The 22,982-nt window shown below is 54.7% G+C and overlaps 1 protein-coding gene across 6 annotated transcripts in view; it reads left to right on the top strand.

The window, feature by feature from the left end:
* Window positions 1-22,982, top strand: part of DLGAP4 (DLG associated protein 4) — a 126,682-nt gene that overhangs the window by 80,843 nt on the left and 22,857 nt on the right. For 4 of the 6 annotated variants that reach the window (XM_057424670.1, XM_057424673.1, XM_057424674.1 and 1 more), the window contains 4 exons: window positions 1,467-1,684; window positions 3,325-3,439; window positions 6,180-6,230; window positions 7,308-7,554. In XM_057424670.1, coding sequence (XP_057280653.1) covers window positions 1,467-1,684; window positions 3,325-3,439; window positions 6,180-6,230; window positions 7,308-7,554 — 631 coding nt within the window. Of the gene's footprint in view, window positions 1-1,466; window positions 1,685-3,324; window positions 3,440-6,179; window positions 6,231-7,307; window positions 7,555-12,363; window positions 12,587-22,982 lie in introns of those variants that run through there. The other 2 variants (XM_057424672.1, XM_057424676.1) reach the window with 2 other exon arrangements.

Raw genomic sequence — 22,982 nt, forward strand, 5'->3', positions numbered from 1 at the left:
TCCGGAGCCGGGCATCCTTGCCAGCAGCCATTGCCAAGCAGGAAGATGGCAGGAGGCAGAGTGGAAAGAGCTGGGAAAACCAGCGGCAGCAGCAGGTTTGTGCCTCGTGTGAGACTCGCTCAGTGTTGGTCCCCACCTGCATCTCACACACAGGTAATACAGTCCCTGGGTCTCTGTTCTATGTCACCCAATAACACGGGTCCTGGCTCATGGGTGCAGACCGTGATGGGAACCCACAGGCTGTTTGAGTTCTGTTCCACATCGTGCTGGGATCATGTCCTGCCTTCTCCCACACACACAGCAAGCAGGCTGGCAGGACATGGGCTGAAGAAAGCCCTGAGGGAGCTAAGCTGCTGCACATGGATAGAGCCTGCAGCTGGCACATGCCAGGCCCTCTCAGGAGAACCAGAAGCCACTGTCTGCAGATCTGAAGTTCATCTGGAGATGTTGCACCCCAGCAGCAGCAGACGGCACCCTCAGGCTGGCTCTGGCTCCCACAGAACATGCCTGCTGTTGAGCAAGGAGGAGAACAGGAACCACGCAGTGCTTGACAGCTCTGGCTCATCACAGGGAGCTGCAACACGGCTCCGTGCATCCCCAAAGCACTACACAAACACCGGCTGATTAATCCTATGGCCCCTCGGGGAGCTGGGCAAATCCAACAGCTCCAGCCAGCAGGCCGTGTGGATGCTCTCAGCAGCACAAGCCGTGCTCAGCACAAGCCCCTCTGCTGCTCCCCATGGCAGCCCCGAGCCAGCCTGCTTCCCGCTGTCTGCGTGGATTGCACATTGCTGCATTCCCCACATCTTCCCTTGGTTCTCCTTGACCACATCTCCTCATCTCAAGGGCAGGTCAGGGGCTGGCTGCAAACCGAGTTAGCCACGAAACCAAGGCTGGCTCCTGGCAGCTCAGGTTGCCCTATCTCTGCTATAAAGGGACTTGTGAGGACCTGGCTTGGCTTCAGAAATGACTTTCGTGCACTCAGAGTCACACTGAACTCAGAAACCATAGAGGGTGTTGGGCCCAGGGAAGGTCTGGGCTCTGATCCACAGGTCTACAACAGCTTTTGACTGCCCTGAACAACGTGAGCACTTCGCGTTACCTGAGCGTGGGCTTTGCACTGTGTGCCACTCCTGTCCCAGTGCCCACCGCAGAGCTGGTGAGACCCATCCCTCCCCGTTCCGTCCGGCATTGTGCAGCTTGGGTGCGCATGGTGCGGTGTGAAGGTGGCCTGGGTGCTGGTGGGGTGAATGGCTGTGGGTAGGTGTGCTGCAGCAGAGGCAATCAGGGCTGCCTGGCATGACCTGGTAAGGGAGGGTCGGAAAGGAATTGCGCTGCCCATTCCCACTGCTCCAGCTGAGGCTCCAACAGTTGTCCTCGACACCAATCCCCCCAGGTCCCCATGATCCCGCTGGTCCCAGAGGTGCCGTCCCCCACATCTGCTCATGCTCCCCTTACTGTTGCAGGTGCCTCAGGGGGAGTGGAACAACACGCTGTCTCGGGACAAAGACAGCGAGATCCCGTGCCGGCGCATGCGGAGCGGGAGCTACATCAAAGCCATGGGGGATGATGATAGTGAAGACTCAGAAACCAGCCCCAAACCATCCCCGAAAACTGCAGCTCGGAGGCAGAGTTACCTCAAGGCCACCCAACAGTCCCTGAGTGAGCAGAGCACCACACAAAGGTAATGCTGGAGCTCCTCCAGGAGCCCTGCTAAGGTCCGCAGGGGCCAGCCCAGAAGCTGATGCATCCTGAGGCCAGGGAAGATGACCTGAGAGGTCTGGAACTATTGAGGGAGGAAGGAGGCACAGTGGCTTGAGCCAGCGAGGCAGCAGAGCAAGGGGAACAGAGCAAAACCTGGGCAGGAGGCTGGTTCTTGCAGGATGGGGTCTGTGTGGCCAGCCTGACCAGAGGTGATCCCCTGCAGTGTCCTCACCAGCAGCTCTGCATCCCGAGACAAGGCACCAGGGGCTGGAAGAGGCTGTTGGTGTTTCGGGTGCTGTGGCTCAGGAGCAAAGGGCAGCAGGAGGAGGCAGGAGCCACCATGGATGAGCTGGTGATGTTCAGCAGACAGAGCCAGAAGTGAGGGTACAGCAGGCAGTGTGGGGAACCCTCGGGGTAGCCCCAGATTGCTGACCAGATGCTGCCTTCTGCTGAGAGATGGTGGCAAAATTAACTGTGGGGAGCCCTGGAAATGCCTGCTCTGAATCCATCCCTGTTCCCCACTTTCACATCCACTTCAGGGGGAGCTGAGCTGTGTCCAGGAGTCTCTGATGCAAAATACTTGAGAGACAGATTCTTCCTGTCTTGGGTTCATGGTCCATTCAAGTCATGTCCATCAGGGTATGACCTCAGTGGGGCTGCTGGAGTCCGTCCAGAAGCCATGGGCAGTGTTTAGGAAGCCAGAGTATGGTGTTAGAGCAGGAGAGGCAGAGCTGGATGAGCTGTGGATGCAGCTACACAGGAGAGGAGGGGTCCGGGCAGGGCTGGGCTGCACACGGGCATTGCTGGAGGTTCACTGCGGGGAAGGAGGGGGCCCGCAGCCCTTGGTGCTGCGCTCCAGTGAGGAATGTCGCATCCTGGTGCGCCCATCATCCTCCGGCCAGGCCGCTGAGGTCTTGTGCCGGGCACAAGCAGGGGCGGCACCAGAGCATGATCACGGCTGCCATCTGCCGACAACCACCTCGCCCCCCGCCCTCCGCAAGGAGCTTTTTGGATGCTGTGGCCACTTTGGCTGCTTCAGAGCCTCCCTGCGGGGCCCCGCCAGCCTGGGACAGCCCTGGGATGGCAGCGGGGACACCGTGCCCTGGCACAGCCCCATGGCAGCCCTCGATGAGGCCCTTGGTACTGGGGCTGCACCAGCACCGGACCTGCGGTTTGGGACAGGAGGGACTGCAGGGAGCACGACCACAGCCTTAGCCAGGACAAGGCACAGAGGAGTGGGGCATGATCGGTCCTTGTGAGAGGGTCTCTGCCCTTCCAAAGTCTGTTGCCTGCTTTGACTCGGCTTCCCCATGGGCAGGCTGCGGGGGGCAGTCAGAGTGAAGCCCAATGGGAGGGAAGACCGCTCCCTGCTCTCCTCACACACCAGGATGGAGATTCAGGAGGTGCCACAGTCCTGCCCGGAGGAGTGCTTCCTTCTGCTCCAAGAGCAGTGCACTGGGTGCCCAGCATCACCTCCGTGCTGCCCCATGTGCCTGTGCCTGTGCCTGGCAGAGGGTACCACAGGCAGGGGTGATCTGGCTGCTCTCCTGGCAGGGCAGCAGCTCCAGCACAGCCCCTGGTGCTGGGGACACCCCTGACACCCTCTTTCTCTGCTGGCAGGAGCCTGGACCGCCTGGACTCTGTCGAGATCCTCCTACCTCCGAAGTTCCCAACCTGGGAGGAAGAATACAACCAGATCTCTGACAGCATCAACGAGTCCAGTTGCATCAACCAGGTGAGATGCCAGAATGCTGAGCACCACTGCACCAGTACACCCCAGTGGGAAAGGAGGCCAGCTGAGGGCAGAGAGGAACATCCTTTCCCCCCCCTTCAAAATAAGGCACAGGCTGCACTCTGGGAATTGCACATAAACCCTGGCAGCTTCACCAAAGTATCAACGCCTGCTCCTTAATTACAGCTCATATCAGACCCCCCTTCCCCTCGCTTTGCCTCCTCTCAGCACTGCTGGTGCAGCTGAAGTTACTCTGCCATGGCCACAGGAGCGATGCTTTACAGCAATGGGTGAAGCTCAGCGCTGCTCTGAGCACAGGGTCCCACCATGTCACCACCCAGAAGCACCTGTAATGGTGTTTGCTCCTGCTGCAAGCTCCTTGTGCCCAGTGACTGGGTACAGAGCCAATGCATCCAGCCTGGGACCCTGCAGCCCATCACCAGGGACAACAACCCTGCATAGCTTTGAGGCCCTCATCCCTCCTGCAGCAGACTGGACCCAGGAACAAGATGCCCATAATTCGGGAGACTGTCCTGCCAGCTAGCTGGGGACATCTCCCTTGGATATCCCTGTTTCCCATGGGAAGAGCAAAGCTGAGGATGCCAGTGAGGTGCTGATGGTGGGTGGCAAACCCCTTGCCACTGGGTGGCCTCACAGACTGACCCCAACCTGCCAGATGCAGTCAGTGCAAACTGGTTTTAATACCCCATCCCACACTATGCCCCCTCCTTGGGATTACTCTGGAGCAGCTATAAGCCAGCTGTCTCACAGGCCAGGAAATAGCCCATGCTGGGATGAGGCTTCTGTAGAGGTCCCATGTGCTTATGTCAGCCAAGGGGCCTGTCTTTTTGGTACACAAGTGGAGGTCCCCAGGGCATCGATGGCTCCACAAGCTTCACCCAGCCCTTTCACTGTCACCCTAGGCCTCTGCCCCATCCTGTGTCTGTTCATACGTGTCTGCATGGGAACATGTGCACACATGTGCCCCATCAATGCTGCCCCACTCCATGCGCAATGATCCAGGGTGGCAGCACGAGGCTGGGGTTAAAGCAGCAGGATGGGCATTACAAAGCAGAGCATGCAGGAGGGTGAGTGCTGTGTGACAATGTTCCCCTGCCGCAGCGTGGGGCTCTGAGCTCTCCTCTGTCCCAGCCCAGCCTCTCCCATCCCTCGGCTGGTTTCTCCTGCTGTCACAGAGCAGTTGGAGCCCCTGGTGCAGAGCTCTGGGGCACAGGGCATTGCTCACGGCGTACGTGTTCCTTGTGCTCAGTCTCGTCCCTTGTACATCAACAGCAATGTGCTGGGTGTCTCACTGAGCAGAGAAGGGGTCAGGACCGTCGCATTCTTGTCCTTTGCATGTAAATCCATGGCTGAGGCTAGGTCTCTTCGTGAAGACAAGCAGTGGGCTCAGTCTGTGCTCTGTCCCTCTCTAAAACTGCCATTTAGCAGCTGAGGGCAGCAGCCCCATGAAGACATCGGAAGCGTCTTGGGGCTGGAGGATCTGAGCAGCCCACAGTGTGGCAGGGTTGGGATTTAGAGGCCTCCCAGGAACTGCGTATCTGTTGATCCAGGATGGAGCTGGTACAGCCACCGATGTGTGCTGGTCTCATCCTCCAGAGGTCTGACCTGCCCTTCATCCAGTGCCAGAGGCAGTTCCTCTCCTGCCCTCACTTCGGTGTGACCTCCAACAGCTTCCTTGTGTGTCCAGCAAGACACCAGTGTCCTCCCACATAGAAGAATCCCAGGTCTGAAAGAATTCCACTACGCTTCGGTTTGTCCCTTGCAAACCTCTGGAAGCCCGGGGTTCACCGGGTGTTGCACATCAACATCCATTTATCACAAACCAAGGGGACCATGGCCAGAGTCAGCTGGTGACCCCCAACATTGCTTATCCACACTTTGAGCTGTGCCCTGTATAGAAGGGCTGGACCCAACCCCCAGAGCCAAGCCTATTCCTTTGGGTACATTTTGAACCTGGATTCTTCCCAAGATGGGCCATTTGGGGCAGCTTATGTTGGGTAGAGCTCAGAGAGTGGATGTGCTCTGCAGACCAGGGATGGAGAGAAGGAGAAGGCATTCCTTCCCATAGGCAGTATCTGTTGGGCATCTGTCCTTATGCAGAGTGTGTGCTGTGGCTTTCTATGGAGAGAAGGCAGAATCGCTTCCATGTGGCTTCTCCTGATGCAGGGATAGAGGCCATAGCAGCAAAGTGGCCAACCTGACCCCATTGAGGTGAAGGGGAGTTTCCCTGACATGAAGCAGTCAGACTGCCCATCCACCCCAGCTCTGTGGGCTGTGGAAGCCCATTGCTGCTCCTGGCCACACTGTGATGTGCTGGCCAATGCCAGGGGCTTCACAGAGATGCCAAATGGGAGCCACACCAGCCCTTGTCCAGCAGCCACAGGCAACCCATGTGCTCCAAGGGGTGTCCCAGCATTGTGTGTCCCGAGTGTGCCCTGTGTATATACATGGATCTATGGCGCATACAACAGGCTGGATGCATCAGCAGCTTCTCTCCGTCTGGGAGGCGTCCCGTGGAGCTTTGCCATGCCGTGTTTGTGCCGCTGTCTGAGGAGTCCGTGCGGCACCGTGCTTGGCATCTGATGAGCTCTGAAGTTTGTATTCAAGTGTCAGAAGCTGTGGTTCTGACAGCTCCCCTCGTCCTTGGTCCCTGTGCAATGGCTGTCTGTGTGAGGGGCTCCCCTGTTCTTGGCCTTTAACCTTCTCCAACTCTTTCTTCCAGATCTTTGGACCCCCCTCACTTATCCCTCAGATATTTACCCATGGAGAGCAGGTACCGTCCCGCTGGCGTTTCCCTCTTCCTTCTTCATGGAGCTTTCTCGGGTCAGCCCTGGGCTCCCATGGCAGTGTGCAAGGCAGGCCATGAGGTCAGCCCATACCCAGGGCCAGCAGGAGGAGGAGGAAAAAGTGGAAGGAGAAAGAGGCAGTGCTCCCAGCTGGGCCCTGCAGGGCAGCTGGAGAGCTTGGTTCCCCTGGCCCCAGTGCGGAGTTAGGGACCAGTAGGGTTAGGGGGAAAGTAGATGAGCTCTTTGAGCCAAACCTTGTGTAGCTCAGGTGCCAGTGCTGGGCAGAAGAACTGTCCTTGAAGGCAAAGAAAGGGCCAGAAGAGATGGAAGTGAGCAACAGGGCCAACCTCAGCATCTCTCATCTGTATTTCAGAATGGTCTGACTCTGGTTTAAGCCGGGTGAGCCTCTCCAGAGCCCATGTTTGACCAGCCAGTGCTACTGGAGAGGGGGCATGGCTGGGAGGGCAGTGTGGGCAGCAGAGAAGCAGGGAGTAAAGCCCCTGCTCAGCTTACACGTCGCTGCAGCCACCAGGCCCTCTCCTGGTCCCTACAGTGGATGAAGCCCGATGTGCTACAGAACCCTTCCATACAGCCTGTCCCTGGCCAAGCGTGGAGGCTGTACCCCCAGTCCACACCTCCCCACCTTCTTTCCCTGCACCCGGTTGCAGGGCCAAGGCCATCTCCCCACACTGAAGAGCATGCCTGATGGCCAGGGCAAGGCCATCTCCCCACAGAGCCCCCCCCCTGACAGGGGGCCCTATCAGAGGCTGGATTTTAGCTCTCTCGTGTGTTCTCAGCCTCTCCATCAGAGACTGGGGGCTGTTTCACAGGCACTGTGTTGTAAGTCTCTCCTACTCCGCAAGCAGGGACCTTGCCTCCAAGGAAGGTTCCCTCTCCCCTCTCTCTCAGCAGAGAGCCGGGGCATCCTGCATCCCACCAGAATTGGTGCACCTCCCGGTCTCATCTGCTGTAAGCAGGACCAGGCAGCAGCAGCAGGGAGGGGAAGGGAAGGGACGGGCTGTCTGATGCAGGGGGTGACTGGCTCTGCCCCTCTCCCCGTGCAGGCACCGGAGCCGGAGCTGGGGGAGCAGTACGAGGCAGTCTGCGACTCTACCTACAGCGAGGCCGAGTCGGCCGCCGCGGAGGTGCTGGACCTGCCTCTGCCCAGTTACTTCCGCTCCCGGAGCCACAGCTACCTCCGAGCCATCCAGGCGGGCTGCTCCCAGGAAGAGGACACGGGCTCCGTCCGCTCCATCTCCCCCCCGCCGACGGGCAGCCTCAGCGGCAGCAGGACCCTGCCCAACAACAGCAGTGAGTGCAGCGGCGGCGGACGGGAAGGGCCGTGTGGGGACAGGGGATGCGGCTGCCCGTCGCGTATGGGGCGCGTGAGGCACTGGGCTGGGATACCTGTATCTCCAGCCATGCTTGTTCAAGACTTCGGTGGGCTTATGGGAGGCCATCAGCCAGGCATAGCACTTGGATGGCTGGGTCTCCGGATGATGCTGGACCTGGGATGCAGGCAGTGAATTGGCATGCAGGTTGCCGGGATCCAGCTGGCGTGGCTGATGTGGCTTGCAGAGGTCTAGGAAAGCTCTGGACCTTTGCATCGCTGAGGCTTTAATTGGTTGGTGTTGTACAAGAGGGGCCTCCTGAGCAGCACACTGGTATTTCTCAGCTTGGCAGCATCAGTCTGGGCCAACAGAGGTGGGTGCACCACTGTCTGCAGGTTTAATGGTCTCTCTGCTCCGCGTAGGGCTCTGGGGTGAAAAAACTGAGAACCATCACCCATTTACTTCCCATGGACACCTTCCTGCTCCAGCACCCATACCCCAGCCCAGAAGAACTGCTCCCATCATGTGCCCAGTCCCTGAGAAGGGGTTTGGGTTTCTTCTCTGTCGGGACCCATCCTAAAGGGGCACCACCAGTGCAGCAGTGCTGTGCTGATGCCTGCTTCTCCTTCTTTGAGGACAGCATGGGGGTTGAATCATAAATCAAAGGGGTTCAGTAGCAGCTGAAGTGCAGGGAGCTCCATTTCACAAAGGGCTGCTCCTCTCAGGGTCTGTGTGGGGAGCAGGGCCGGGTGGGAGAGCCCTGACAAGCTGTCACACCTCTGACAAGCCAGGTCCTCCCACAAACGCCTGTGTCACTCGTGCATTACAAGGCAATTAGATCCCATTTGACAGCCAGCGAGACAGATGATGAGCTGCCCTTGATCAGCTTTAAACAAAGCTCTGTGCCTTGCGAAGCTGGAGACTCAAAAGCCCCAGTGAAACCTATTCATCTAATTGCCAGCTTTCGGCGGACAGCCACGCTGTCTCCTGAGCATTACAAAGGGCTCCCCAGCCCCAGCTCCTTCTTATTAGCAACAGCACTGGGAATTGCTTGTTTAATAGGCTGCTTGTAATACAGAGCTGAATATTTGATGTCCAGGGGAAACAGGAAAGCAGAGGTGAACAAAGCCCAGCAAAAGCAGAGGAGAATCCCCAGTGTAGGGAGCCCAGCCCAGCCTCCACCCATCACACCAGTGACAGCAGGGAAAGCTCACACCAAGCCAGTTCCTACTCGAGCTCTTCCCAGTCTATCCCATGCCATCTGGTAATTCCACCCGTCCTCAGAGCATCCTGCTCTGGGATTCAGCAGCCTGTTCTCAGAAAGCCGGGAGTCTGCTCCTTATCCTGTGCCCAAATCTCCTCCAGGGAGGCCAGGGAACCCAGCTCTGCCCCCTGCTCCAGGACTGGGCTGTCTCTGTTGACCCATCTTACTAGCAGTTAAGATGCTGCTGAGGGTGTGAGCTCTGTAGGACAGCAACCCTCTGGTTCTCCCTTTCTGCTGACCCCCTGATGGCAGCTCTGGGTGCACAGCACAACTGCCTATATAAATGGGCTCCAGACACCATGTGCCTGTTCATATGCCAAACCTTTGCCAAGCCCAAGCTGGGCAGAGAGCACTACATAGGAGAGATACTCCCCAAAGTCATGACAGAAGAGCCACCCTTCAGCATCCAACCTGTTTTCTGCCTTCCTTTTGCTTCTTTGGTTTATTTATGTTCATCATTAAATTAGAGAGGTGGCTCCCAGAACCATCACTGCTGGGAACCTTGACCCTGGAGAACCCAGCCCAGTCCCCTGGTACTGATGCTCTTGCAAGGGGAGCACGATTGTGTTCAGTGGAGGAAAGACCAAATGCCTGCACACCTCCGTGCACCTCTCAGCACAAAGCAGCATCGTTCTGACCAAATCCCCAAGGGCTGGTTCACTGTGGGATAGGTTTCCATGGCTTCTGGGAAAGTCACGTAGCACTGGTTTGTGAGGGATGGGTACAGGCACCCTCCTCCTCACCCTCCTCTGTGTGCAGTGCAGTCTGGGTGGGAAGGCAAGTTCTGCTCCTTTCCTCTCTTGGCTGTCATGGCCTTCTCTTCTTTATGGGGAAAAAGTAGTGATGTGAAGGCAAAAGAGAAACCAAAGCAGGCCAGGAGATGCTGTTCAACCTGTTCATGAGCAGGCAAAGACAAGGAGTAAGGAACCACCCCAACCCCATTGCTAATTCAATCAGTCAGAGCACCCTTTCAGGAGAGAGACTTATCATTGCCTTCAAACTTTCTCCTTCTTTTTGACCTAGATTTCACGTTCCAGAAATAGCTTGCTTTGACATACCAGCGTGAAAGGGATTAGAGTGTGTGTGTGTGTGTATGTGTGCACGCACGCGCCAGGGAAAGATTTGTGTTATGTGCTCCATCAGTGTTTGTAAGGGGGAAAAACAGGCACATAAACATGTTCCATAATCTATTCATATGGCTATAGGACACAAAGAGATGTATGACAACTGTTTCTGTTCACATTTAATTATTCACCTCTCATCTTTTCCTTATTATGGACATTCCACTACCGAGCCCTGTGCCCAGACAGTGCTCCCTTTTCCCCAGGAAGCCTGTACCATGGCCACAACCCTGCTCTCCAATTCCACTGCCAAAATATCTCCGTCCTTCTGCCTCAGCAAAGCTGTGCTTGGTGCTCTTTGCTGCCAGGTTTCAGCAGCAGCACCCAGCTCAATAAGCTCTGTTCTGCTGCGTGCACGTGTCTCTCTGGCACCAGGAATGGCTGCGATGGGTTTGAGCCTCATGGAAATGTCACTTGTTGTGTCCCCAGAAAGGGGGGAGCTGCAGCTCTCCTGTGATGTTGTGCTGACACAAGCAGATGCAGATTGAAGGGGTTGCCCATAGGCTTAATACTGGGAAGTGAGCCTGGCTTCAAGGTCCTCGCCAAGCCTGCTCCTGCAAAGGAGTTGAAAGGCAAGCAGCTGCCAGCCTTTTCCTTTGGTAATATGGTTGGAAAGCCAAGTCCTTGCTGCTTGTTTTCATCAGATGACAGGGAAGGTAGTCGTCAGTGCTGTCCTCACGGGAGAGGAAGAGAAACTGAAGCACCAAGGGAGAGCAGAGCCTCTGGGGGGGGCAGCAGCAGGCATCCCATGCACAGTGCAGTGCTCTGCCCATGAGGCCACAGTGGTTGGAGGCAATGTGCCGGCCACAGCAGATACCCAGGGCTGAAGGGCCTGGCAGTATCCCAGCACGCTGGCCCTGCTGCCATCCGTGTGAATCGGGTGAGCACAGAGCTGCCCTGGTGTTGGGCAACCACAGATGTTGTGCTGTGTCCCTGCTGTTAGTGATGCCCAGCACCTCACTGTACCTCCCTGTGTGGCTACAGGGCTTGTGCCATTGCCCAGCAGCAACCAACAACGGTCTAACCTCAGACATACACGTGTCAGGACAGCAGGACTGAGTGAGGTTTACTGAGCACAGGCAAATGGGGATTTCTTTGTGTGCATTTCTCTTTGTCCTGTGTTGGCTTTCCTTTATGCTTTTCCATTACTTTTTCCATTTATTGAGCCACAGTGTGGGTACTTCTGAGGATTCAGGAAGAGATCAGCTCAGAGGTCCACGGAGCCGCTCAGCCTGTGTGGTTAAGGGGCTCTCATCCCAGAGCTGCTCTCCACCCCTAGGAAGCAGCAGAACTGAAAACAAGTTTTCTTGTTCCCTTTGATGGGCAGCGATGAGGAGAGGCCCTGGGTGCAGGTCCCAAGTCTCAGGGCTGATTCTCTGCTGGAATCTTCCTTTGGTCCCACTTTGCTGCTCTGAGAGCAGCAGCAGCAGCAGCAGCATATCCACAGCGATTCTGAAGTGGCTCAGCCCTGCCCGTACTGTGTATGAGCTCAGTGTGGTGCTTCCTCAAGGTGCTTTGATCTCTCCTTGCTGCAGACCAACCCTTCTCCACAGGCAGCGCAATGAACCCGCCGAGTCATAGATAAATCAGAGCATCCAAGCACTGATGCTAAGAGTGAGGAGTTAGGGCAGCACATACGTTCCTGGAAGGAGCACCACTTCCTGCAACAGCACAGGCCCTGCACTCTCATGGTGGCCACGCCATGCTGGGCTTGTGGGCATCCACTGCCCCGTCCCATGTCAGACCGCTGCGAGGTGTGGCTCTGGTCTCGCAGGTCTCTCCCTGCTCACAGTCTGGGGGTGCTTCATGCTCGGCTCTGGATGTCTGTGTGTGGAAGGAGTGATGGAGCTGGATGCTACTCCAGCACCTAGCATGTCTGTGCCCAGGGGGCCAAGTCCGACGTGGCTCCTGGCTCTCCCGTGCCCCCTCCGCACTTCCATCCTCCCTCATTCTGCCGTGCCGCGCCCGGTCCCCCCCACGGTGCCCGGCAGGACGGAGCTGCCGGCGGGAAGCCCCCGCCCAGGGAAACACCCGCTTCCCCCGGCTTTGCTTTTCCATCCATTGTCTCCAGGCTGGAAACCCTCCCCGCCCGCCAGCCCCGCGCTCCTGCGGGAGCAACCGCGCTGCGGGTGCGTGGCCGTGGCCGGTCCCGGAACCGTGATGCCGAGCTCGCCCGTTACGGGGCCCCAACGCGGGGCCGCGCCGTTACCCCCTGCGCCGTGCCCGGTGCCCGGTACCCAACGGGAGTGACCGCGCGTGACCGCGCCCGTCGGTGGGCGCGCCCCCGGGCGGTGACGCGCTTGCGCGGGGCGGGGCGGTGACGCGCGGGGCGGGGCGGGGCCCGCTTTAAGGCGCGGCCCCGCCCGCGGGGCGCAGCCGGAGCAGGCGGGCGGGCGCGGTGAGTGCGGCGGCGGCCTCCGCGCGTCTCCTCCCTCCTCTCGCCGTTGCCCGCAAGGAGCAGCCGGACGCGGCCCCGGGCCTGTTCTTCCCCTCACCGGGTGCGGCCCGTCCTCCCCTCCGCGGGACTCGACCGAGCGCTCCCTTTTCCCCCCTTCCCTGTTTCTCCGGTCCCCTCCGCCCCTTCTTTGTGTCTCCCATGGCTTTGTGTCTGGAGCTCCTCAAGCAATGTGAGTGACTGCCCGGGGCGCGGCGGGCGGGCGGGGGGCCGGGCCCTGCATGGCTCCGCGGCGGGGGTGCCGCGCCCTGCCCTGCCTTGCCTTGCCTGCCCTGCCTGCTGCTGCTGCTGCCGCCGCCGCCGCTTGCCGGTGCCGCCGCCCCGCCGTGATCGCAGGTGGCGCTTCCGCTTCCCACGCGCGGTTCGGTCCCCGCGGGGGAGCTGCGGGGCGGGGAGGGGGTGCCCCGTGCTCCCACCCGGGCCGCCTTCGCTGTGTCCCCGGGGGCAGAGCCGGGCCCTGCGGGGCGGGGGGTGCTTGGCTTCGGAGCGGGTTGGGCTCCCCGGGCAGTTGCGGGAGGCCTTCGGGCAGCCTCTGTGTGCTGGAGGAAGGAGGCAGCGCTGAGCTGGACGCGTTCTTTCCCCCCGGACCCCGGCCCTGATGTCAAGGTGGTGGTGGGGTTCTCCCTCGCCTCGAGAAGAAAGGGGCGTTTATTGTCTTCAGTGTGGAGGCTGACATTTAGCAGCGCAGCAAACTGGCATCCCCTGGCCAGAGCAGGACTGAAAAGTCCGTTTCCTTTGCCTATGAGAACAGCTCGTGGCAGAAGGTACCTGGTGGTGCAGCCCGGCCTGGAGCTGCCTTTACCCTGGCCCAAGAGTTCAGGTGGAATGGCTCTGAATCTCATTGCAGGTGTAGCTCGGGTGATATGTGCGCTTGGTTTTGACCAGTAAGTCAGTGTAACTCTTAATTCCTCCTCCAGTCCTCATTAAGAGGTTCAGAAAGGCGGGATCATTTCCAGGATGCTGTTGATAGGACTAATACTGCTCTGCAAATGTATGGAGCTTGACCTCAGGTCGTGCAGATGTGTGTTTGAGACAGGAATTAGGATCTCTCAATTCCAGGCTGTACCTTGCCACTTGGGGGAGGAAGGGAAGAAAAGGGGAAGGCAAAAAAAAACCCCACAGCATGTGGCATTGGATCCGAAAATAAATTCCGATCATGTGGGATGATAACAAGCCAGATTGCCAAGTCGTGTAAGTTGGCAGACTTGACTCCAGAGGGTCCAAATTACTTAGCTGGTAATTGCTCTTCCAACAGGAATTTGGTGCTATGAAGTTACACATTCCTGAACGTGCAGAGAAAAGCAAGCCTGCCTAGTGATCAGAATTAGCCTGCTTGTCTTTTAGAGTAAGATAATTTACATGAGTGTGCTCTGCAGGGGTACCAGGTATTCAGAAGGAGGTTATCTGAAGGATGAGATGTGTTGCAGTCATGGAAAACCTAAAAGCTCGTCTTTAAGGTGCAAGTGCGAAGCTGCTATATGCTATTTTTGCAGCTATGGCTTTCTATTTCTATTCCACTTCTGTAGTGGCAGCGTAGGAGTTCTTGGTATAGCTGAGGGCCCTGGGATCTGTAACTTAGCCCTTGAAGTGCTGAGGCATAACTATAATGCTGTGTGCCAGGTCTGGAAGGACAGGATGACCCTGTGCAGCCCCTGCCAGGTCCTTGTCAGTACAGGTGGTAACGTTGGTTTCTGTTATATATGACTTGACTATATGAAGAATATGGTGGGGTTGCATAAACCACGGAGGGCTCCGAGGCCAACAGGTACCTTTGTGGAACTTGATCGGCTATAGCTGGTGTCCCAGCAAACATAGTCAGCTGCTGGGAGAGCTTGCATTTCGCTTCGCAGCTGTGTGTGAGTCAGTAGTTGGATACTCGGTTGCTTAATGTGTGCATGCAGTTTACATTTGTGGACGCTTCTGACTACTTAGCTCAAGGTTATTCATCCGCTGCTCCAGCCTGATGTGTAATGCATGGGAGACCTGCTGCTCCGTGAGCTCATTCGTAGCTGTGCATGCTGCCAGAGCAATATAATTTAAAAAGCATTTAATGGATAACTGCTAACCACCAGGCGCTTACAAATAACTGTATGTCAGTTCTTGTCTCCTGTATAGATCCTCCCTGTTTGAGTCCAGACTGAACTATTCACCAGAGCCTGTAAAAGTCACTCTGTGACACTTAATTTCCCTACCACCACCCCACACTACACACCTTCCTGCAGAAGCCAGGTGGCAAAGCTGTGCTGCACCAGGGCATGGTTTATCTCCTCACCTGATACTTTTGCTCTGGATAACCTGTGCAAACAGCCTCAAATATTTAGTGGATTGAGGATGCATAATTGGATTCAGTGCGGTGGAAGTTACAGTAACATATGTGAGCTGGAAGGATTAAGGCTGTACGGGCTTGTGGCCCTGCTCAAGAAAAATCCACTTTAATTTCTGCAGTGAAAAGTCATCAGTGTGTTTTCCTATCAGAGCAGATTTAAGAAGGGAGGGGAGAAATACTAAGTATGATTGCTGTTGGCTTTGAAAGGTGATTAATGTTCAGGCTGTCGGATCAAGTCCTGTGAAGGCTGTAGTTGGGTTTGAGGTTGAGAATGGGGAATTTGAGTCCCTCTGGAAGAGCTCACAAAAGAATGAGTTTATCCTTCCCTTCTCTCCTGGTCTCCATGCCAGGCTGCCACCTGGAGAGAGGAAAAAGGGGGGGCACAAAATGACACTGAAGTGTTTGATATGAGCTGCCTTTAAACAAGTGGAAGTTAAACTGTTTGCAGATGGGTTAGTTAATGAGAGGAGTGGGGGTTCTGTCCTCTTCAATTTGTCTTGCAAAATTAATGAGTTGCTGGTTCTTTGTGCAGATGGTCACACACTAACTCAGCCTTCTGTCCGCTGGAGAAGCAGTGGCTGAAGTCCTGATCTGGGCTTTAGCCCTGTGCTTCACTTCTCTGGTCTGATGGGGTGTGGATTGTAAATGCAAAAGGCACCATTTCAAAAGCATTTGCAATGTCCACTGAAAACAGTGAGCTGGCTGTGCAGGTACATCTGCCCATGAGAGTCTGATCTTCAGTTTTATGGGCAGCATATGGTAGGGCAGTACCTGTGTCTACATTGCACAGTGTGGGCTGCTGTGGAGGGTAGGTGACAAGCAGTCGGGGGAAGCAGTGATCCCCCAGACCAGAGGCTGATTCCTGTAGAGGACAGGGCTGTGGGCTATGTGTTATCAGGCCTCTTCCCAATTTCAATAGCATTTCAATACTGTGAAAGAAGACAGCTGGGTTCTGATCATCTCCTACTTCCCCCTGGGGTTCTTGGTGGTGGGCTTGGTCTGTGTTGTGAAACTGCCAGTAAAGGCATGGAGGTGCACATGTACCTACTGGGGTGCAAGGAGGATGTCCAGTACCTGTGTGAGTGCTGCAGCCTGCCTGCTGCTGCCTCATCATAGGAGGAGGTGCACACAGGAACCTGGTTATCCTCACAGCTCTACAGGCTCTCTGGGGTTATGTTTGTCTGCCCTGGTAACACCAAGAAAATGCAGTCAGTCTCTTTAAAAGGGACTTGCTTGAGACAGGCTGTAGCTTGCTGCACCAGACAGCAGTGCTCAAAAGGGGCATAATGTAAAGATGCAGACGTTTTAAACACTTGCACTAGTATTTACATTAAGGACATGCTGATCATCAGTCTTGTGTATCTGATTTGGTGCTCTTCATTAAGACATCCAGGTTTCACTGTAATGATCTTCTCAACCTAGTTCTAAGAGATCAAAGCTTAAGCAACTGTGTTGTCTCTCCAGTTTGAAGTTGGACAAGAAACTTGAGTGGTGAATGTTTCAAAGGTCCTTACTTACAGATTCTTACCTGTGGTGCAAGTCTTTCAGAGCTGGAATTAAAGATTAGAAGTTGTATATGCCTTTACTGAGGTGCTGTCATAGTGCAAGGAGATACTTGATGAAAGCTGGAAGGTATTTAAGGGTTGATAAAAGGGAATTTTTATTGCAAGCTCTTGTCGTAAGAGTAGTCAAACTTCTAAAATCTATTTTTCTTGTTTCTTATATTCTGGGAGTAGTTGAGGATCTGACTAGAAGGAGCCCCAGCAGGGAATTTGCTGTGCTCAAGACTAAAACTGTGGATACATGAGGGTGGGTGTATCTACAGCTGCATTAAATTGAAAGCTAAAATTGGAAAGCTAAAGCATGGATATTACATCCTCCGTAGGCTTCCTACATAGGACAGTTCATAAGACAGTTACCTGTGTCTGAAGCTAGAAAGTGAACCAAAGGCTGCTGTGGAATTGTCCCCAGGGGAATCCCTGGACCCTCTGCTAAAGACCTGCATTAGGAGCTGTGCTAGGAGAGCAATGTGTGTTGGGGCAGCTTGTGAGCCAGCCCACTACTGCAGCACTGCTCTCTTTGCCTCTTGTAAGGTCACTTGAGCAGTGGCTTTGTCAGGAAGCCTTCCTCATTTGAACCCTGAGGCTTTTCTCTGTCTCTCAGCTTGGCCCAAACATGGGGTCCTGAGTCATGACGTTTCTGTCCAGGAACTCTTCCAGGCTTTGGTGTGCTCTGTTGAATGATGACCAGTGTGTTCTTGTCTGACCTGCTGCTCCAGCAGCAGTCCTGGGCTGGGAATTCTGGCACCTCAGCAGTGCTACTGAGCAAAGCAAGCTCCCTGGTGATGCAGAGCTGGTGCAGTGCCCAGCCTTGTGCAGCACGGACTGGGACTTTACAGGCAGAAGGTGGCTTTGGGGAGGTGGGTACTAGTAGAATAGAGCTGGAGAGCTTTTCCCAGTGCCTGAGCAGGTGCTTATTCTGATCCCTTGGAAATAAGAGTGCTGGAAAGCGATTGCACCTCCTTAGCTCTGGTCCTGGACAAAGTAGCTGCTTTGCTTTGAAATCACCAAGTTTCAGTGAACCTGAAGTTTGCAGTGTGAGAAAGGCAAGGCTTTGAGCTGGGGAATCCTGAGTGCAGCCTGTTCCTTCAGCCACGGAGCTGCTGCTGCCAACCTTTGTGCTTGGCACCAGGCTCCAGTGTCCGCATCTCACTGCCACCCTCCAGTCTTCTAGGGCATTCTGGAGGCTGCTGCTGCTAATAGTGGTAATACGCCGCACATTAGCTTTTATCACTGCTCTGTGAACGTGCTCACTGGAGATGAGTGCTGCAGAATCCTCTGGGTTGCTAAGAGGAGGCTGCCAAAGAAGGATCTTGCAGCCCTGCTCACTCAGGAGTCATTCATGCTAAAGTCAAACACTGAATTGGGCTGATGGGGCGAAATCGGCTCTGTGGTGGAAGGGAAAGAAAAAGCTTGTATAGATGCCTTCAGTTGTGTTGCCTGTGTAGCTGCTGGTGCAGACGTTGTTCCCTGTCAGCTGTGCAGGGTGTGCGTGCTGCTGTGTGTGCTTTCAGTGGATGGCCTGGCTGTGGCAGGTCTGTTTCACCTCATCTGCTTGTTCACTGCGGGCAGCGGCTGGGGCATCCCCGGCTTTTGGCTGTGGGATGCTTTAACCCCTTTTCGTAGTGCTTCAGGGGACAGAGTCAGTGTGGCATCAGGACTGCCTGGTCTGCAAGGTTAAGAGAAGCTGTGGCTGCTCCATCCCTGGCAGTGTTCAAGGCCAGGTTGGACACAGGGGCTTGGAGCAAGCTGCTCCAGTGGAAGCTGTCCCTGCCCGTGGCAGGGGCTGGAGCTGGGTGAGCTTTAAGGTCACTTCCAACACAAAGCAGGCCGTGATCCTACGAAAAGGGAGGCAGTGCACGTTGTGTGCGGGCTGCGGGGTGGACGGCAGCGAGCGGGAGCAGTGCCGGTGCGAGCGGCCCGGGGTGCAGCGGGGAGATGCCCGGGGCAGGCGTGAGGGGCCTCCAAGGGGGCTTCTCACGGCTGCTTGGACCGGTGACAGAGCGTCCCGCCCCTGCGGCGTCCGCGGAAGCCTGTGGTTGACCCGGCCGCGCTGCCGGCCCTGCCCTCCCTCCCTCCTGTGTCCCGAAGCGGGCCCGGCCCGGTCTCAGGGCGGCGGCAGCCCCCGAGGCCCGGGCCCTCGCCGCTTCGCTCACGCCGCCCGCGCTTTGCGGCCGCCGCTCTTTGCAGCAGGCCGTAGGGCGAGGTAAGCGGCCGGGCCCGGGTCCTGGGCCTGCTCCTGCTCCAGGGCCCCGCTGCCGCCGCGGGGCCGGGCCGGGAGCGCTGAGCCGGGGCCGCTGCGGTGACTGCGGCTCTTGCGCTGACCCCGCGGCCGGCCCGGGCCGGTGCGGGTGAGGGGCCCTTCGAGCCCCGCACGGGCGGTTCCAGCCTCGCTCACGGCGGAGCGGGGCCGCTGCTCCGGTGAGTGACACCGGCGGCGGGGGAAGCGGTGCGGCCCCTCCTGCTCGGCCCGCTGTGCCTGGGGAGCTGGCCGGGCTGGAGGGGCCGCGGGTTGCCAGGCCTGCAGGGGAGCGCTCCCCAGCCTGTACTTTGGGTATTAAATACAGCAAGTTGTAACAGGCAGGATGAGGTGCCTCGCTTTTCCCCTCTTCAAACTGCTGTGCCCAGTCCCCGATAGCAGTGGATAATGTCCCTCCACGGCCCCAGAGCAGTTGTGCTTTCTACAACAGCTTCCCCAGCACGCAGCTGCAGTGGAGTTGAAGTTCCATGAGCTTGCTGTGATGGAGCAAAGAGATCAGACTAATGAGGCCGCCTCAAATCAAAGGACAGAATGGGGCCAGCCATTTGGGCTGCAGGTGTTGTGACAGCGGTAAACTTTGAAGCACTGTCTGCTTGCTTCTGGCACTGCTGTTTGTGAGCTTACCTTTGATTTATTTGTTTCAGGGCTCTGAATATCTTGGGTGCTGGAGGAGGCAGCTCTAAAAATAACTTTAGAGGCTGGTTATTGCCAGGGTTGTTATTTCTGCTTCCCTCAGGTTTCTTTCCCTTCTGCAGCTGATGTCTTCTTAGTGCTGCGAGGCCTGGCTCAAACAGAAAATCATGTTTACTGCTCTCTCTGAGCTCTTGCTCTGTTAGGCAATGCACTTCGGGTAAGAGTGATGGTATGTTCAGACAGCAGGTGGATGTGATTGCGGTTCTGGGTGAATGAGCCCATGTACCAGGAACAGCAGACCAGAATGAACTGAAGAAAAGTGAGATAAAGCCTATTTGGAGAGTAGAAATGTAGCTTGCAAAAGCTAGAGCTGCTTGGGTGCTGTCCTGCAGCAGGAGGTGTGCGGGAATGTGAGCATGTGGTGGCAGTGATTTGAGGAAGTCCTGTTGTCCCGTTCCTCAGAAGCGTGCCACGGGATGGCTTGCTGGATCCTGACAGTAACCCTGGTCACTGCTAATGCCTTAACGCAAGCCCTGCAGTTGTGTGTGAAGTAATTTAGCAGACTAAAGTAGGAGCCTGTAGATGTGTAGTGTATGAATACTCTTATGACTGAGAGCTGCTGCTGCCACAGCTGAGGGTACATCTGTTACATCTGCTTTATGTGAATTCTCATGGTGTGATGCTTTTCAGCATCACTTCTTTTCAAGTTGGCTCAGTTAGAGTTTTAGCCAGCTGTGCCCCTTACCACAAAACCTGATGACTGCTCAGACTCGGCATGCCCAATATTAGGGACCTCTGTCTTTCATGCCTTTCTTCCCCATTGAATTGCAGAAGAGGAGCAGAACAGCTCTGGGACTGCAGCAAGTGCTGCCTGACTAACAGGTGCTGTAGGGTGGGGAGTGGAGATCAGTCAGGGAGCCAGATTTGGCTTAACATGTCCTCAGCAGCACGGTAACAATATAACTTACACTGGCAGAGACTGCTCTTCTATGTCTGTTATTGATTTGCAGGTTGAAAACAATATGTATGACTTAGGTAAGTAGAGGGTCCAAATCTTCTTCATATGACCTATTTCAAATCCCGAGTGTGCTTAATAATCCTTGAAGGTGGAGTGTTAGCTGGCATGAGTCACTGTGGATCAGTGGTCTTGGGTTGGTTTCTTTTGTCTCTTCCCCCCCACACATGCATGTGATGCTAATTGTAGCAAGCTGAAAGGCACTTGAGAGCTTTACTTGAGTGTGGTGGGCTGAGAAGCCTCCTAAACATGTGGGCAGGCTACAATGGAAAGGAGAACTTGTCGTGAGCGGGGAGGAAAAATGATCTAGCTAGATTCCAGCACTAAAGAACAGGCTGTGCTGGGAAAGATATCATGGGTTTTCCAGGCTGGAAGGGATTCTTTTTATACTTGGCCATGCTTTGGGGGTTTTAGGCTCACCTGGCAAACTTAAAAGCAAGGTTTTTATTGTGGAATGATGTACTTCTACAACAGCTTCTCTTATTTCTGTCAATTACTACGCTTCCAACCACAAAAGAGCTTTCTTGTTCTAATTGGCCTCCTCCTGTTTGGATTAATCAGGGTTACTCTGTCACCATGGAGATGATCTGATGTCACAAGCTGCAGCATCACTGAGAAGTGGCTGGGAGGCAATTCCTAATATTCACCTCATCCTATCCAGCCTGGTAATCAATAGCTGGGAGCACAATAGGTTTCAGGGGTATAGAGCTTTTAAATGAGCTTAAATTACAGCTGTGATTTTAAGGCTGTTGCTTCAGAAGCAATGATGGAAGAGGTGTAATATAACCACTTTCTTGAAACTACTTTCACTGCCCTGTCTCTTGTGAGCTCACTTACTTGAAATAAATACATGGCAGGAAGCCCACAGTCTCCAGTTATTGCTGTGCTGCTTCACTTGAGCCCTGTTAACAACCAGTTGTGAGGCTACAAACCTGGGTACCCACTCAGCTGCATTCCAGTCACACCAGGACGGGTTCCAGCTCCTGTGGCTGGGTACCAGGTGTACTGAGCCTGTCTGTCTAGCCCTGTCATCAGTCAGAGAGGCTGATGTGTCACCAGGGTGGCAGTTTGAGGAATGTTTTGGGGTCTCTTGCCTTCCCAACGCTTCTGAGGCAGTTGTTCCCACTGTGGGAATAATTAAACAGATAATGGGGTTAACTGGGCTGCTGAGAGCTATGAGATGAGATGGTGAAAGCCAACAGCATTTAACTTATATGACCTCATGTACGAGCTCTGAGATGGTAACATAGCAGAGAATTGGGCTTTTCTTGGCTTAATTCTGCTCTTTGCTAAAATGCTGGGAACTTGCTGCCTGTTTCCTGAAACTCATCACTGCAAAGGCTGGCTTTTGCTCTGTGGAATCTCTCCCATGCATTAGTCCTCAGCTTTATTCATTTTCTTTAAGGGGTCTCTTTGAGAGTATGGCACAGTGTGCTTGATGCTGTGTCTTGAGCTGTAACAGCCTGCTCAAATACTAACTCATGGGAGGCAGGATGCTCTCCAGTGCCCAGCTTAGTAAGCAGGTAGCTAATGCTTTCCAGTTTGCCTCTTTTGATAAAGGGGCTTTGTCTTGGCTATCACAGAAAAGCATGTAGTCTTTAACATTTCTGTTTGTATTACTCTGATATTAGGGAGGAGGCATTTGGATTTGTCCCTGTTTGTGGGGTGTATCTGGAGCTCTCACACTGCTGGGTGCTGCCCCCCCTCAGCAGGAACCTCGTGCACTGCACCTGCACGCTTTGGCTTGGGCTGCTCTGAGTGTAATCTATCAAGGCTGGCACTTGCTTGGCAAGCACAATAGTACATCTTCTCCCTTGTGCCTTCCTTGTTTTAGGCATCCTTGTATTCAGACAAGAGAGATAAAATTTCATGGAATATGGAAGCTGAAACAAGCTGACTTTTTCAGGGCGAGAGAAATTCCTGGCTGTTTTCCTGCAAGGATCAAAACTGGTTTTCAGCAGTTCTGCTGGCAGACTCCTCTTCTTAATTTATCTTGGGGACTGCTGGGCTTATAAGATGAAAGGCTAGAGCAGCTCATAGCATGAAGACAAAATGTGTTTCACTTTGTCTATTCCCTTAGAACCTTTGATAATTGTCCTGCTTAGGGAGCAGATGTGACTGAAAGACCAATTGCATTTCAATCATGTTTATTTGTAGTGCTGTTGATCTTAAATTAGCTACCTGTCTGGCCAGAGATGCTAACCCTGCTTTATAACCAACACTGGTTAAAAGCTGCACAGGGCAGGAAATGTTTTAGTTCTCTTCTAACACTGGTCACTGATTGCTACAGGCAACCCACACCAAGGCTACCTGACTCTTAAAGACTTCTAGCACTAGAGTTACTGTAGAGGAGAAAATGAATGCAGAAAGGTCTAGGATTGAAATGATTTAGGATATTTATTAGTTGGGAGGCAGATTTCATTCAAGAAGAGTTAAAAGCTCATTTACAAATGATGCATGGTTTGCAAGTTTAGGTATATTTTTAGCATGCTTTCAGTTTTCCGTGTGTGTAGAAAACTACCTTATCTATGGGAAGGGTAAAATGAAGCTTCCCTTAATACAGCAAATCAGCAAATTCCAAAGTATTTGGGAGTTTCCATTAAAGGCTATGAATAGGTTGCTTCCTAGAAGGAAGCTAGTCCTTCTAGGACAAGCCTTCGACTTGTGGGCTGGTCTAAACACTGTTAACACCAACAAATCCCTTTATTGCATGAGCAAGTTGCTGTGAAATTTCGTGTTCTTTCACAATAAGACTCTGCTTGGAATTCCTTATCC

This window comes from Pezoporus wallicus, unplaced genomic scaffold, assembly GCF_028554395.1.
Source record: "Pezoporus wallicus isolate ANWC-B61680 ecotype Strahan unplaced genomic scaffold, APGP_CSIRO_Pwel_v1 contig_11996, whole genome shotgun sequence".
NCBI lineage: Eukaryota > Metazoa > Chordata > Aves > Psittaciformes > Psittacidae > Pezoporus > Pezoporus wallicus.